The following is a 17,203-nucleotide window of genomic DNA, read 5'->3' as shown; positions in this document are numbered from 1 at the left end:
TGTATTTTTCTGATTTCTTAATTTTATTGTAAGCATTATCATCAAAGATTTCTAATTTTTCGGAAATAAAATTTAGAGATCTTAACCAATATCATAAAAAGATTTCTCATTTTTTGAAAATAAATATTTGGAGATTGTAACTTTCTATACTTATCAAATTTCCATATCTAGTAAATAAGTAGGTAAGTATGTATATGGACTTATTGACAGTTTAATTTAATTGTATTGAATTTGTAATCCTTTAATACCTACCTATTATAGATGTGAAAGTTTGGATGCACCTTAATGCTCCTTCACGCCATACAATATGACTGAACTGATTTGTCTAAACGGAGTGGAGATAGCTTATCTAAGGTAAAGGTACCCTAAATTAATAAATACTACTACTACTTTAATTCCCGGAAAATCAAAGAGTTCCTTCGTAGGGAGGGAGTAGAAAAACCTATATTCATAAACACGTATAGTCGCGGGTATCATCCAATAGGTATAGGTAGGTTAGATCGTCCAAGGTATAGGTAGATTAGGTAGGTACTATATATTACTTCATATGCACAGTCGACATGTCCTTCACCCACGATTTTCGAAATCCTAAATCCACGCGGATGAAGTGCATCAGCTAGTTGCGCAGTAGGTAATGATTAACTCTCATGGTGTAGTGTAACGTAGTGGTAACTGTTGTCATTTTCACTTAGAATAATATTATGGTGTGGTTAACTTTCCATGTAGATTATAGCGAAAGATACCTGATTTAATAAAGAAAAATTATATAGCTACTAAGTAGGTAGTTACTAGTATACTTAGTAGATATTAGATACTTTCTTTTTCTATTTGGTTTCTCTGGCACAGCGATGTGATTGAATTTAAGTATCTAAAGATAACATTTTTTTAATTTTTATAGTGTGTTGGGATCCCAGGAGACGCGGGTTCGATTCCTGCCTCTCCACAATTTTGATTATTTAAAGATAACTTCTTCTTTATCAGTACCCTTATTATAAATGCGAAAGTGTGTTTGTTTTACGTAACATAAATAATACTAAGTACCTACCTACTTACTCATAATATCATAGTACTAGGTACTTGCCTAGGTACTTACCTACGTGTCATTCTATTTTTTACCATTGAATTAATGAATATTATATTAATATTTAAGACTTATTTTGAAATAGCATTCTTACCCCTTTTCTCGATTAAAATCACAATATGAAAATCTCGTATGGGCAATGAGACTTCTGAACTTTTGGTTAGTTAGAAGTTAGAATAATATGAATATGAGCTAAATATTCTGTTGAGTGTTGCCAAATTCCTGCTACTTAAGTAAGTAATTAATATTAGGATTGAGTAGAGTGCCGCATTTAGCTCAATGATGGCCTCATTGCATTTATGAATGACAAACGATTTCTTCGATTAGGCAACGTCGCGTCGGCTAAGCCTTCCTATAACAAAGTACTCTGTGAGGTAAGCGTAAATTAATGACGCAGTGTTCTGAAGAATAGGAACCTACCAACCAGCCATATAGAAACAGTCAATTACTACGAATTTATGTTCATCTGCTCAAAAACAACCTATTTAAGTAGTAGGTACCTACTTACCATCGATGATTATTGTGCTGTAGCGAAAGATTTCCTCTCAGTATATAAACATAGATACAATTACTACATAAATTCAATTTTTGTTCTAGCCATCAAGGTACCTAATATCACAAATTACCTATTACATTTTTTTAAAGAGAATCTAGAAGACTTGCCTAGTGATTCTTTTACAATTACTAGTCAACTAAGTACCTATGGATATACCTACCTGTAACATTCTGTTCCGGGCTATTTACATGTAGACTCAGTCGTACGTAAAAAGTTGAAAACTAAAACCCGACTACGATTAAACGCTGAAATATTATACTAAAATTGGGTTTCGATCGCTTGGTATATTTTAATATATTTATATTTATGAACTCAGTATTTTTCTCTCTTTCATTTAACATCCCACTCGATACAATAGCAAAAAAAATTTAAAGACCCCCACTTTTTTGGATATAAGTATCATCCGTCAGATCGATTTTGTTGGTATAAAATGTAACTCGGACCATGACAACGAATCAATTAACACCTCACTCCAAAATCAAAACCCTTCCTTTTGAATTTGTCGTAGTCGGGTAAAAACTAAGAGCAATACGTTCTTGGACATGGAAACGTTTTGTGAATACGACTAGCGAATACAATGTCGCAAAACGTTTTTTGTTCTAATTTAACTACTATTTAACAATGTAATTAATATGTAGATACGAAACAATGAAGAAGAAACAAGTGAAAGTGCAGGAAATGAAAACATTGCCAAGATGTCTCGGAACGTGCATTTTATTTTAAAATGTAACATTAATCGCTCAATTAAACAAACATCTTAGATACCCGAGTTTCACACAAGACCTCGCGTTGATAAAAGTGAAGGTAATTTAGAAAATATTTGACGTTGAGTATAAAATTTTTCTCTCCTTATAGTTATCTTGAAAAGTCCTTGTTTCTCGTTTCTAGATACATTCTGTGTTATGCTATTTATGTTGCATTACTTGTAGTGTAGCGACGTCGGGGTCTTGAAATTCCTGTTTAGCGTTTGGTTCGTGACGTTATGGGTTGTATTGGGATAGAACTATAATTAGTTGCATTGTTGGTATCATGCTGCATGACTTGTAGCTTTGGGGTGATAAAATTCCTGTTAGGTATTTGGTTCGTTATGGGTTTTGGATTGGTGCCGGGTGAATTGGAGAATGAAAAATTTGTTGCATCCTGGCTATCATGGTGCATGACTTTTAGTTTCGGGGTGTTAGAATTCCTGTTTGATGTTTGGTTCGTTATGGGTTTGGGATTGGGGTGCCGAGTGAATTGGAAAATAAAAAATTAGTTGCATCCTGGCTATCATGGTGCGTGACTTTTAGCTTCGGGGTGTTAGAATTCTTGTTTGACGTTTGGTTCATTATAGGTTTTGGATTTTGAATTCCAGTTTGATGTTTGCTACGTTATGGGGTTTGGATTGGGGTAAACTGGGTCATAATTAAAATTTGTAGCATTCTTGCTATCATGCTGCATGACTTGTAGCTTCGGGGTGTTAAGATTTCGGTTTGATGTATGGTTCTTTATGGGTTTTGGATTGGAGTGAACTGGGGAATTAAAATTACTTGCATCCTGGCTATCAAGGTGCATGACTCTACCACCGGGGTGTTAAAATTACAATTTGGTGTTTGGTTCATTATGGATTTTGAATTGGGATGAACAGAACTGAACAAAAACTTAAATATACGAGTTTCACACGTTTGTAAAAGGTAATGTAAGTAATAACTAATTTAGAAAGTCCTTCTCATTATAAAGTTTTCTCTTCTTAGTTATCTTGAAAAGTCCTTGTTTCTCGTTTCTAGATGAATTCTGTGTCTCTGTGTTATCATGGTGCATGACTTGTAACGGCGTCGGGGTCTTGGAATTCCTGTTTGGTTGTATTGGGATAGAATTATAATTAGTTGCATTGTTGATATTATGCTGCATGATTTGTAGCTTCGAGGTGCTGAAATTCCTGCTTGGTATTTGGTTCCTTATGGGTTTTGGATTGGAGTAAACTGGGTTAGAATTATAATTAGTTGCATCCTGGCTATCATGGCTATCATGGTGCATGACTTCTAGCGTCGGTGTGTTAAAATTCCTGTTTGATGCTTGGTTCATGGGCTTTGGACTAGGATAAACTGGGATGGAATTAAAATCAGTCGCATCCGTGTAATCCCTTTGGCCGGAATACGGTCGTTCTACCCTTTTTTCTAAGTGAGAGTGCGAACTATGCAACGGATAGTTGCTTTGCGCCAAATACTCCTTGAATTGATTCTGTTTCAGCTTCTCTTCTAAGTCTTCGAGTTTCTATATCAGAGATATAAGAATTATAATTAGATTTTAATTGATGACAGTAGCTCCTTTTAGGGTATAAAAACCTACACTCATTCTTGACTTTAGGTACCAAAATCTTTTCTGAAAAAAATGACAAAAAAGTTTGTGTTCCCTACGCTCGTGCTTTCTATTTAGCTTTAATCTCACCATAGTTTTCTTATTTGAAATTTAAACCACTTTTTCTGAAACAAAAGTTTTAGAGGCCAGGAACCCCGTCAAGTCGGGCCAAATATTACTACTTACATTTTCTCAAGGGTTCGTTAAAAAAATTAACCTTGATTTTCATGTTTTTTACCCCCGAAATGAATTCCTGCCTTCGGCCTAGAACATGATAGATAATCGAATCTTGATTTTATCAACTAATTAATTTTATTAGTCTAATAGGTAATATCAACGAAGTGTAGCGGTCACTGACCCGACTGTTTGCATAAAGAAACGTAAGTGTACGGCAGCGCATTTGTTTTACAATTTTTTGTACTTTCGAGCGCATTACAATTACAAATATCAACTGGAAACATGTCCTATCTCAAATTTTTAACGATTTCACTTCACCACTATTTCATATTATGCCATGTCACACTTCAAGACGGTTACCTAGCTTAGAACGAAATTTTGAAAAAGCACGTAGGTACACTAGCGAGGCTTCACCTACACTGGCAGGTGCATACAACTACTACCTAGGTATATTTTAAGTAAGGACACAGGATTTTCCTTCATCCTCAATATTGGCGTCAGTTTTCGTAGCCACTTCTCTTTATATTCTAACACCACCATAAGTACGTTTTTGGGCCTAACTGATGTAACTCACCTTACGATATGCGTCAATATTGGCGTCAGTTTTCGCTGCTTGCATCCTGAGCTGTTCCTGAAGTTGCGTGACCTCTACAGCATTCCTCTGTATCTTCTCTTCGTATTCTAACACCACAACGTTCATCTTTGGAACAAGATAGAGATTATGTAAGTAAGTACGTCTAGATTTGATGGCCGTGATTAAATTGAAATTTTGGTTGCAGATATAAAATAAATATAGTGTAGGCAACACAGAAAACCTGCCATCTGTCACCCGTGAGTGGAGGTGTGACAGTGGTAGCGGCGTCGGACGGACGCAGCGAGAGAAAAAGATGGACGAGATAAAAGTAATTAAGCGAGATATAAGTACTAGGTGATTAATTAAGCTAGATATAAACTAAGTGGATGTTACAAGTGTACCTGAATATAAGACTGTGGACATCGGAACTGCGTTTGATTCATATTAGGGTCATCCCAAGACTAATAAACCCGGATTGGAGGTTAAGTTGTTTATATCAGAAGATTGGATGTGATTCATGCCCAAAAATGCGGGTCTATCCTGGAAGATGTTAAAAGTGCCTGTACAAGACGCATAGCAACATATTTATTAGGTACTTATATCGGAAATTATATGAAGAAACCTACCTGAACGAATAACAAAGTGAATATGAAATATATACAAACTGCAATGGTGCTACACTATTACTTTGGGAGTACTTGAGTAGACCTGTGTCGAGTTGGAGGACTTGTCTCCAACGCAACTACTCAAGAGATTGGTTTGAGGAAAGCACCTTGCACTGTCTGGAACAAGCAGAAGTACGTAGGTCGATGGGTCCAATGCATCCATTGGTTGTATTGAAAGCGGTGAATCTGTGTACTTACCTTCTTACAGTGGATGTTCATTAAAGCATGGGTGAATATTAAGAGTGCCTAATGTTAGATTACTGCATCAAAATACCTAAGTAGGTATTTGATAAGTTACAATATTACCAATTGATACTTTTAGAACAGAGTAAGTGAAGGCTATAATTATTAATAGTAAGTAGATATCAGCATTATGACTTATTTGAGAGTTCAAAGTAAGGGATTATAGTTTTGTTCTGACCGCTTTAATGGATTATTATGTAGGGACATACCTAGCCCAAGATTTGATCTATGAAGTTATAAGTAGTATTAGTATTAATTTCAAGACTGGATGCAACGCACCGTAGTACTAACACCTTGTATTTTAAAATCGAAATAAGGTAATAAGTGATATGAAATACTTTAAACCAAATAGGCACCTACCTATATTAAAGTAGAATCAAGAAAACAATTAGATTATTATGTAGGTAAGTACTTGATACATGAGCTAGTGTAGAAATATAAAAAATAGAGTTTATTTGCTAGAATGTGGTACAATTTGGTCTTAAATCTGTTTTGATCTAACACATTCAACCAATAACTGAGTGTGCAAATTATTACCTATAGTACATTATCATAGCATAATAAAATGTGAAAATTTAGAATGAATATCTACTTAACTTTATCTATCTAGGAAGTAATGTTAACAATATAATTTTATTCAAGTCTTAATTTAAATCATTCAACAATCATTTTAAAAAAAGAAATATGTACATGTGCTTTAGTTAAAAATAGAAATAATAATCTTACAATAACAACGGTCATATCTACATCAATGGGTCAATCAATGGTTTTAGTGCAAAATTTGGGTTATATACAGGGGTCTGATATAATCAAGTAGGTATGTACTTGATACTGGTGTCACTTAAATGAAATATTTCCGAGATTATTCAACTGTTACCATTTTTTTCATGTTTTGACAACTTTTCTGATGATGTCCACGACCCTGTGACCCCGACTTGACGATGAGGTCGACGAATGTGAGATGAACAAGTGGTTTTGGCCTGCATCTGTGGTGGAGAAGTGCACATAACCTTCAAGTTGTGATTGGAAGCAGTCATGTACCTGCATGGATCGGATAAGAACACAGTAACTCTTGGTGTGAGGCCTGTTGTAATGATACAAAAGAAAAAAAAGCCATCCCGGCCTGCCTCATTATGATGGAGGCTGTAACCTCAAGGTATTGTTATGTAATACAGTAATAAGAAGGTAAGAAACATCTGAATACTACTATGGTTAATTGAGGCAAATCTAGTTTACCTAGTAACTAAAATAAAGTCTTAAAACTTTGAATTGAATAGTCTCAATATGAGTAGTTATTCTTCTTTAATTAAATAATTACATACTTAACTATACACATAGTAATATTTTAGTACAATTTAAGGATAGAATGCCTGAAATATGTGTCAGGTGCATGTGTTTTCATTACCTACCATTTAATGTAAGATTTTTGGATTTGGGTCTATGGTAGGCATGGTATGGTTGTGAGAATGATAGACAGTGATAGGGAGACTAATAGAGTCGATTGCCAGATGCACCCATTGAATACCTATCTACCGACTGAATAGTCTGTATTATGTACTGACAGACATAGATCAACCCGCAGGCCCTGCATAATCAAATATGATTTGAGTTCTCTACTAAGCTACTACTGGACATAAAGAAAAGATTTTGGAAAATTAGACCTGGGGTGGATCAGCTAATAAATAATTAATTGGTCCACTAGATAAAGTAGGTAACATTGAACCTATTTTGAATCTGTAGGTTTACTTATTCGACCAAATTAGAGTTATTAGATTACTTTGAATACCTAGTAAGTATAGGGTATGAAATATCAGGTTTGAATTAATCTAACTATGTACATACCAGAAACAGAAAGACATACAACACTCATGCTCACGAAAGTAGCCATGTGGATGTTGGAATTTTATTTGATTCTTATACCAATAAAATTTATATTAAGTGCTAGTATGTACTTTTGTTCCGTTTGCTCACCCTTGTGGAAATTATAAATTACATTTGCTGCAACCACCATTTAAGGAGAGGTGAGGTTATGAAAGGAAAATGAATTGAATCATTATTATATTAACCTAAAGTGAATTTAACTGATCAGATCAGATGAAAATAAATAAATGGACTTGAATTAAAATATTTATTTATCAGCATAACAGTGGTTCTTTCAAATGTTCTTAGAGTTTTATAATTAAAAAAGGTAAAATTATGTGAGCTATCACATTCATATAAAGTCACTAGTAGCTGACATCCTCTTATACTAATAGATGACATGCATTCGTGATTTTTAGAATTTGGAAAATAAAAATAATAATAAAATAAAAACACGTTTCCACTTCTCATGCTCGTAAGGTTCTATTTTACGCAGGCTATAAGAGGACTAAAGTGCGTTTCATGCTGTTATACACAAGGTATTTAGAGGTAAACAACAGTCTCTCTGAATGACATATGGATGAGAAAGAATTTATGTAATTTCTATGGTGCCAGTGAACTTTTGCACTTGTATTGAGGTTGCGACCTATACCTACCTACAAACTCATTACAGCACCCTCATTTAATCCCTACTCTTTTCGGTCAATCTATAGATATGTACTTATAGTAATATTATATTGTTACATTTCCTCGCAATCGAAGTGAAAATCAGTGTTTATAACTCGGCTCAAGTGGCTTGTTTGGTGCCCTTGTTGTACAATCTGCTTTCATAAATCAAAGCCTTTAGGTACTTACTACCTCGGAAAAACACACACTGAACAACAGGTTAACTACCAAGTACATCATATTTACTGTTGTTATTATTGGATTGGCTTACCAACTTAATAGATGATACTATCTGCTGTAATAATAGAAATTAGAAAGAAATACTAAGTTACGAAGTTCAATTTTTATGTACGAGTAAAGGAAACTTTAAAACATGTGTCTCTAATAACAAAAGAGAGTTACGAAGGTGTTATTAAATGAAGCGGCAATGACTGTGGCAATGTTATGTATAACAGGGTCTGGATTGTTGTATTTCTTTATATAGCCTACTAACACATAATTTTATCATATCGTTGTTTCTCGGGTATAAATAATGCACGAATAATTCGATCTCTGACTTAGGTTTAGATCTGAAATAAGAAATGAAATTGTCAGTATACAGAGAAGTGTAAATCTTAACCTTGCAAGCCCCATCGGATAAATAGTGGAGAAACGGATTCCCTACCTTTACTGCCCAAATTTTGACTAGCTATTTGACTTTGGAAAAAGGAGCTTATGAGATGCATATTTTTACTAAATAAATAAATTATTAATATAATTATTATAAACAAAAGACGGATTTGTCTCTTGTGTGTGTGCCCTTAAATTATATTAAAATTTCAAACGAGTTGCACAATTATTATCACCTGCAGACATTACACGTAGGGCGATTGTCTAAAACCTGCATCAATCATTATTGTTCTGATTGGCTGAATTTGTGCGATTCTTGTTGCAACAATGCATTGTGGCCAATAGTGAGCGAGCATTAACCAATCAGAGATGATTGCGATCGTGACATTGTAGCTGTCAAACAACCGCGGTAGAGCCCACGGTGAACTAAAGATGTTTACTACTGTAGATACTCCACAAATAGTTGAGAATATCGATTTGAGTGTTGAAATCAATAGTCTCGATAACTAGTCTTTCAAATCATTAATCAAATTACTGAAAGCCATAAAGCAAATTAAGAAGAAGATTAATCAAATGAGATATTAAGGGAGCAAACACTTAGCGGGTTTGCCATAAACGTTGACACTATAATATTCATTCTATTGACTGTACACAAATAATCGCTTCTGGTGGCTGTCTTGGGGAAGCTAATAAAAAAAATGGTGTTTAATATTGTTATGATATAACGTGTCATTGTTATGAATGTGATTATTATTTTTAGACTCTAAACGAACTGACAACCAGTGAATAAGAGAAAAGGATACCGACTTATGTATGGACTTAGTCCTGGTGCGATAAGCGGTGATCCCTGAGAATATTAGAAACGAATACCGACTTATGTATGGACTTACTCCTGGTGCGATAAGCGGTGATTCCTGAGAATATCTGAAAAGAATACCGACTTATGTATGGACTTATTCCTAGTGTGATAAGCGGTGATTCTTGAGAGTATTTTATGATAACCTAACGAGCAAATAAGAGAGAAGAATACCGACTTATGTATGGACTTATTCCTGGTGTGATAAGCGGTGATTCTTGAGAGTATTTTATGATAACCTAACAAGCAAATAAGGGAAACGAATACCGACTTATGTATGGACTTATTCCTGGTGCGATAAGCGGTGATTCCTGAGAATAGTTGAAAAGAATACCGACTTATGTATGGATTTATTCCTGGTGTGATAAGCGGTGATTCTTGAGAGTATTTTATGATAACCTAACGAGCAAATAAGAGAGAAGAATACCGACTTATGTATGGACTTATTCCTGGTGTGATAAGCGGCGATTCTTGAGAGTATTTTATGATAACCTAACAAGCAAATAAGGGAAACGAATACCGACTTATGTATGGACTTATTCCTGGTGCGATAAGCGGTGATTCCTGAGAATAGTTGAAAAGAATACCGACTTATGTATGGATTTATTCCTGGTGTGATAAGCGGTGATTCCTGAGAATATTTTATGATGAACCAACCGGCAAATGAGAGAAAAGAATACCGACTTATGTATGGACTTATTCCTGGTGAGATAAGCGGTGATTCTTGAGAATAGTTTATGATAAGCCAACAAGCAAATAGGGGAAACGAATACCGACTTATGTATGGACTTATTCCTCGTGTGATAAGCGGTGATTCCTGAGAATATTTTATGATGAACCAAGTGGCAAATGGGAGAAAAGAATACCGACTTATGTATGGACTTATTCCTGGTGTGATAAGCGGTAATTACTGAGAATAGTTTATGTAATATAACTTGTCCCAATTGTGTCAAAGGTTGTCTATTTTATATGTTCCAAATGAGACATATTGTTATTGGAAAATTTAATTCATGTCCCAATTGTGACATACAGCAAGTGGAAATTTTTGATTTTGTAGCAATCGTGCCAAAGGAGGGCAGCATTGACTATAATATAGACCTAAGAATAAGGAATCAAGAATGACAAATGGAAGGTGGCAATACTGACGTAAACAATGGATCGTATTCCGGTGACAAAAGCTGGTCCTAGTAAGAACCAACAAACGAATTGGAAAACGGCTGACGAAGCGTCTGAAAAATGACGAACAATAATAGTCTGGTAAAACCTGATTCGATAATCCCGATGCGAGTGGACGGTGATCTTCAGTATGAACTTCAGCAACTGATCGGGTCGCGATGGTGACAAGAGGGAGTCTAGTTAATTTGATGGAAAACAAGCAGACTAATTCGGGGTCGGCAAGTGGAAAGGGTGTATCCTTTTTATTAATAATAATAGATTTATCTACAGAATAGAGGTACAGAAGTAGATATCATGGTTGGAAATCACTTTACCTGTTCTAGCAGATACTCACTAATGTTCAAGGGTTACTTAAATTCAAATTAAAGTTCTTATAATTGACGTATTCCGTAATGATATATTAATTATGTCTTGCTGAATTCGGTACGTAGTAGCTAGAAGTTGTATAGACCCTTTAAAGTAGATCTAAAATGACATGCTGATTGTAAATGCTAAATATCGGTTCATGTTAATGTACATCTTCGCAGTCACTCATTGTATTACGTTGATGTTTGGTGGAAACAGCACAGTAAAGAGCAAATTCTTAAATACTATTTCAAGTAACATCTATTCCAATAGACTATATAAGCAGTTCGCGCACGAAGGCTTGCTTACTTCACTCGCTAGGTATTAATGTATGGATCGCTGATATGTTATTAAAGCGTATAAGTACACCAATGTATCACGAAATAATTTCCTACATCTTTGTCATTCATTTGTTACACACTGACACGAGACAAGCAACGGTGACCGATGCGGCAATTCACGGCTCAGCATGACGCTGGGTTGGTGCAGCGTTTGGTGCTGTTTGTCCTCAATCACCGTGTTCAAGTTAACCATATTATCATAAGAGGACGAGGGTCTCTGGCATCGTTCGTCCTTACGCGCTCAAGAATGTACAAGAATGGAAGTTTCCAGAAATCAGATTTTATTGTATGTTACATCAATTAAGTCTATAGTGCCATGAAGGACTCGTTGCTTGCGAGACAATAAAATGGGGCAACAAAACGCCGTCTGTTGCGCTCTCTATCGCACTTACGGGGCTTATGGTAGACACAGTTATGCATGCATCTGCCCCTAGTGCAAGGATGATATGGGGCATCACAGGTAACGAGTTTATAATAATACAATAATACCTTGGCTAACATCATTGTGACTTATTTTGTTATATTAATAATAGTATTTGTTGTGCTACAATCGAGATACAGTCAGAGGCAGTCGTCTCAGTTATTTGAAAATATAGGATTACATTTTACACATTGTAGATCTCATAGTGATCTGTACTGTGTGTATCATTATCAATTAGTGGATTCATGTTTCTTTAAATTTCTGGAATAATATGATTATTGGGGTCTCCTTAGAATACATTGTGGTTTGTTTCGATCTTAGTACTTATTAATAATAACAACTACATTTAACCATATTATTTATCTTGACTTCGTAGACATAGGTTCAATATTCAATAACTCAATTTGATAGGTAATTATCTTTTATTGTTATTCAAGTAGAGTACAAAATATGGTCACATAATATCTGTGCCGACATCTCTGCCTTTCTGGTCTGCAAAATTATTTTACAATCATTATTCATATACTTACCGATATTGCTTAGTATAATACTACATATATGCAATTAAAGATTGGCATATTGTTTTCTTATTATTTGTTTTACGTTACATACTTATATTGTAATATATATATATATATATATATATATATATATATTTTTCAACGGTGTCAATCAGTAGGTACCACTTGAGAATAATTAAATGTCAATTCACGATAGTCAAATTGGTAATGCATGAAACACTACAAAGACATTATAATCAAGGTCAACTCATATCAAATATTCATCAATTGTATGAGAACATTGGATTATAAGATATTCTTTTAATTTATTTTTAAGTTTAAAGAAATTATGAAGTCTACAGAAGTAGTTAGGTTCATTAGTATATTGTAAAACTTTGTGATTAATTTTGTATAAAGTGTTAGTAATGGTCAATGGGATCCAACAACTCTTACCATATCTCTTAAAATGTATATACTAGTGAAAATATTGTAATTTGTGTTGCATTAGAGCATTATGTAGGATTAGAATTCATGTCATTACAGTGGTAAGAAGGAAAGGGCAAACAAACTTACTTTAATTGAAAACTGATAGTGACATTGTTTAAAATCATAGAGTACTTAGCACTCAGAATTCAAGTTGGTGATAATTCACTATCCTTCTTTTCTTTCCTCGTTGTTGTTTTGTTTAAGGTTGATTATATTTTATTCGCTTTAAATGCAAATTACCAAAGATGTTTTATAATTCTCATAATTAGTATTGCCACATTTGCCATGCAAATATTTATTCACGTATTACTAAATACAAATACAAACTTGAAGAATATGTAGTTCATAATAATATTTAAAAATAAAATTATTGATTTCACTATAATTTCCTTGTATTAAGTATTAACATAAATTGTGTTGATTTCAATATTTGATTATACTATTGTGAATTGGTTGTATACGTATATCACTAACAATAACTAGATCATACAATTTTCTTAATATCAAGCTTAAATCAGAATGACTTATAGTATTTACTATTTACTTATCTCAGTGTGATTTGTTGTGTATTTATAAGAATTAGACTTAAAGATGTTGATTGCAATGTACATAATGATTATTGATACCAGTATTTTGTAGGTCTCATTGGCACTTGTTTTGTGCACTTGTTAAATCTAACAATGTTAGCTTTGATCTGTTAGAGGAATTATTATACTAATCATATTAATTATAATATAGGACTGTTAAGGTATTCTATGTTGCTCCTATTGAGTTATGGGTATGAGGGCATTACCCTCGGTTGGAAGGCCGAGTGGTCAGATATGAGGACATATCTGGAGCAGGATGGACGACTGTAGGCAACACAGAAAACCTGCCATCTGTCACCCGTGAGTGGAGGTGTGACAGTGGTAGCGGCGTCGGACGGACGCAGCGAGAGAAAAAGATGGACGAGATAAAAGTAATTAAGCGAGATATAAGTACTAGGTGATTAATTAAGCTAGATATAAACTAAGTGGATGTTACAAGTGTACCTGAATATAAGACTGTGGACATCGGAACTGCGTTTGATTCATATTAGGGTCATCCCAAGACTAATAAACCCGGATTGGAGGTTAAGTTGTTTATAATAGATATTCGGAATTTTATTCCATTAGATACAATACCTACCTTCTCTTTATGCTTCATCTCCAAATCTTTTATTTTGCCTCGCAGTTCTTCGATGACGCAAGTAAATTGGGCAATCTTGGTATCGGAGTCATACTGAATCTGCTGGACTGAGAGCAGAAAATAAATTAAGCAAATACCTACTAGGTATATACACACACGCACACACACACACACATACACAAACCCATACACCGAAACACGCGCGCGCTCATACACACTAAAGTAAAAATGATAATCATTGTCATTGCACATCTGGGAAGAGACTGACCCCCATGACACGGGTTAACCTAGTTTGGGGGTCGAGGGTAATTTTAGTTGTAAGGAAAAGTTAAAAGTTTAGTAGTTGGAAAGTTGTAGTTGGAACAAATAAAGATTTATTATTATCATATCGCATCATGAATGTTGAAAAAGTATCGTAACGCAAACGTAAGGGGTTAACGAAACCCTAAGGGGATCATGAGCCGCCACGAATAAGTATATCTCGGGTCACGTGACCAACCCACTGCGCAAGTTCAAGGTCAGAGTTCTTTTTACATCATGCCAACTGTGCGAGCCGCCAGCGGCCAGTGTCTTCCCATCTACTAGTTCGACCTCATAAGAAAGAGGGAGATATTATAAGAGATAAAAGTTTACGCAATAGACAGAGAGGCGTTTGTTGAACTTTAGACGTAGTGCTTTGCGAGCTGAATTGCACTTTATTGCGTCGTACGAAGAGTCACTATTTATTTAAACGTCCTTACAGAATGTGCCTTCTGTACAAGTAAACTATTAAGTACTAACTAGATCATGCCCGCGACTTCGTCTGCGTGGATTTAGGTTTTTAAAAATCCCGTGGGAACTCTGATTTTGCGGGATAAAAAGTAGCCTATGTCCTTCCCCGGGAAGTAATCTATCGATGTACCAAATTTCGTCAAAATCGGTTGAACGGATGGGCCGTGAAAGCCTAGCAGACAGACAGACAGTTTCGCATTTATAATATTAGTATGGATTCTGTGGTATATGACTTACGTTTTTTATCATTGATAGATGTTAGTTCCTCGATATGGCGCTCGTGCTCTTTGCGCAAGTCTGCGATGCTCTGGTTGCATGTTTGTTGAATGTTTTCTTTGTCCTTTAAACATAACAAATAAATGGATTCTGGCCTTCTACGAGTATATCTTCGAATATCATTTTAACAGTCTACCCCAATGTATTGTAGTTCAGGTTCAACTCCCAGTTGGGACTTGGGTCAGATTGAAAAAATAAGAAATATTTTTTTTAGATTAGGTAGGAAGTCACCGAATCACCGATATGGACATGTACCTACACATAATATGTATATATACAAGTATCTGTACGCAAAATTACAGTATTTTTGAGCCGATTCGAAGCACCCCACTGAGTGTACCTACCTGGAATTAAAATTGATACTAAGTATATTGACAGATGTCACATCACACGCTTTAATTTCGACTACGCTCACTGCTGCTATCAGCGCCTAGATGGCGATTATAGCCTGAGATGGCAATCGATGTGGGGACGCCCCGCACACCCCCTTCGCTTACCCGGCGCGGGATAGCGCGGGAGACGTGTGAGTGTGTGGGGAGCGTCCCCCCGCCTTATATCCTGATTGTCACTATATTAGAGAATAGGATTGTCATCTCGGCCTGGCGCGAAGTAAGTAATCAAGGGGCTTCAGCAACAGGATCGGCAACATCAAGTCGGGCATACCTACCTGTAAGTTCAGGTCATATATTTCTATTGCCTATAAATACCCCATTAAAAAATAGTAGGTAGGTAAGTAGAAGTAGGTAACTAGGTAGGTAGGTACTCTATGCTATGAATTTATTGTTATGTCTATGTAGACGTACGGACCGATACAGCATGTTTGCTGCCAAATCTCTTTTAGTTTATCGCGTATCCATCTTTATTGATCTACGAGGGTACGAGGTAAAACTTCAAATGAGGCCGCAGCCAATAGCGTTAATTTTATTAACTCAGACGGTAAATACTTAGGCACCTACATAAAAATATAAGATACCTAGGACGCCATTTTCGGCTGCCGCACCAACCCGTACTTTCGTGATTCCTTTCGTCAAAGGTTGCCTGGAAGAGATCGCTTTAGCGATAAAGGCCGCCTTTGCATGCTACGGCTATTAGATTAAGATCCTTGTATGTTTTTACTATGTTTATTTGTGTTGTTGTTGTGTGCAATAAAGTACCTATATAAAAAGAAAAAAAAACAATGTAATACAAACCTTTTCCATTGATGTTATAGTTAAATCTTTTGTAACTATCTCATCTCTTAATTTTTTGATATCTCTTTTGAGGTAAACCAAATGTGACACTGTGTTCTGGAGATTTCCAATCATTTCAAGCGAAGATTGCAAACGATAACGATGGGACTTCTCAAGTTCGCGCGTTTCTTTTAATTCCAGTTCTAATTTTAAACTTAACTCTTTGAATTTATTGCACTCCTCCTTTGCGGTTACAAAATCCTTGATAAAAATAATAATTGAGTAAACTAAATATGAATTTCTTGAAAAATACTACGAAAAATTTACAAACAAGTAGGCAAACTATACATACAACTTTGCACTTTGCCAAACTTTGTACCATATTTTGTATTCGGTCCATAGCAAAATTATTTTTTCTATCTTAGTAATAATAAATATAAAAAACAGAACTATTCGATCCGATTCGATCAAACCTTACTTTTCAATGACCAAATTTCCCGCCTACAGCCTGCTATAGACAATTTCTTCTTTTTAAATGTAGACAAGCCTTTTAAAAATATAAGTACGGTAGAGACGGGTAACATTGGTTTAATAGCGGCCGAGGGGTTTTTTTGGGTGCTAGTAAATCGCGTTCAAACTAAAGGTGCGAGTCAAACTCGCACGCACTTTACTTCCGTTCCGTACTATCGTACAAGAAATATTACTTTTGAAGGGAAATTAACCCACAAAGTATAGCGTCATCTAATAGCAAGATACTGGTTTATACATCTAGGGATGATGAGTTGAAACTTTTGCGACTCGAACCTTTCTTGTCTTCAATTAGCAACAGATAGTTGTCAATAGATGGCGCTTTAATTTTCTTTCTTTTCAATTTTTATTTATTTATTGTTATCATAGAGATAGTACAGGTAATCATTCATCTAAGAT

The 17,203-nt window shown here is 35.2% G+C and overlaps 1 protein-coding gene across 1 annotated transcript; it reads right to left on the bottom strand.

Moving 5' to 3' along the window:
• Positions 1 to 2,272: 2,272 nt before the first annotated feature.
• LOC117996425 (uncharacterized) lies at positions 2,273 to 16,749 on the bottom strand. Its single transcript, XM_034984484.2, has 6 exons — positions 16,629 to 16,749; positions 16,298 to 16,537; positions 15,069 to 15,171; positions 14,061 to 14,167; positions 4,726 to 4,851; positions 2,273 to 3,890 (listed from the first exon to the last, which is right to left on the bottom strand). The coding sequence occupies exons 1-6, from the start codon at positions 16,674 to 16,676 to the stop codon at positions 3,327 to 3,329; spliced, it is 1,188 nt and encodes a 395-aa protein (XP_034840375.2). The 5' UTR covers positions 16,677 to 16,749; the 3' UTR covers positions 2,273 to 3,326.
• Positions 16,750 to 17,203: the final 454 nt, after the last annotated feature.

Source organism: Maniola hyperantus, chromosome 3, assembly GCF_902806685.2.
Source record: "Maniola hyperantus chromosome 3, iAphHyp1.2, whole genome shotgun sequence".
NCBI classification, from domain to species: Eukaryota; Metazoa; Arthropoda; class Insecta; order Lepidoptera; family Nymphalidae; genus Maniola; species Maniola hyperantus.
Note: the sequence above shows the minus strand (reverse complement) of the source record. Positions and strands in the feature narration are given on the sequence as shown.

Excerpts from the sequence above, each read along its gene's own strand:
- LOC117996425 (XM_034984484.2), bottom strand. The coding sequence starts at position 16,676 with ATGGACCGAATACAAAATATGGTACAAAGTTTGGCAAAGTGCAAAGTT. Across the intron at positions 14,168-15,068 it reads ATCTATCAATGATAAAAAAC|TCCAGCAGATTCAGTATGAC; the intron begins GTAAGTCATATA and ends TTCTGCTCTCAG. Across the intron at positions 3,891-4,725 it reads ATATTGACGCATATCGTAAG|AAACTCGAAGACTTAGAAGA; the intron begins GTGAGTTACATC and ends TCTCTGATATAG.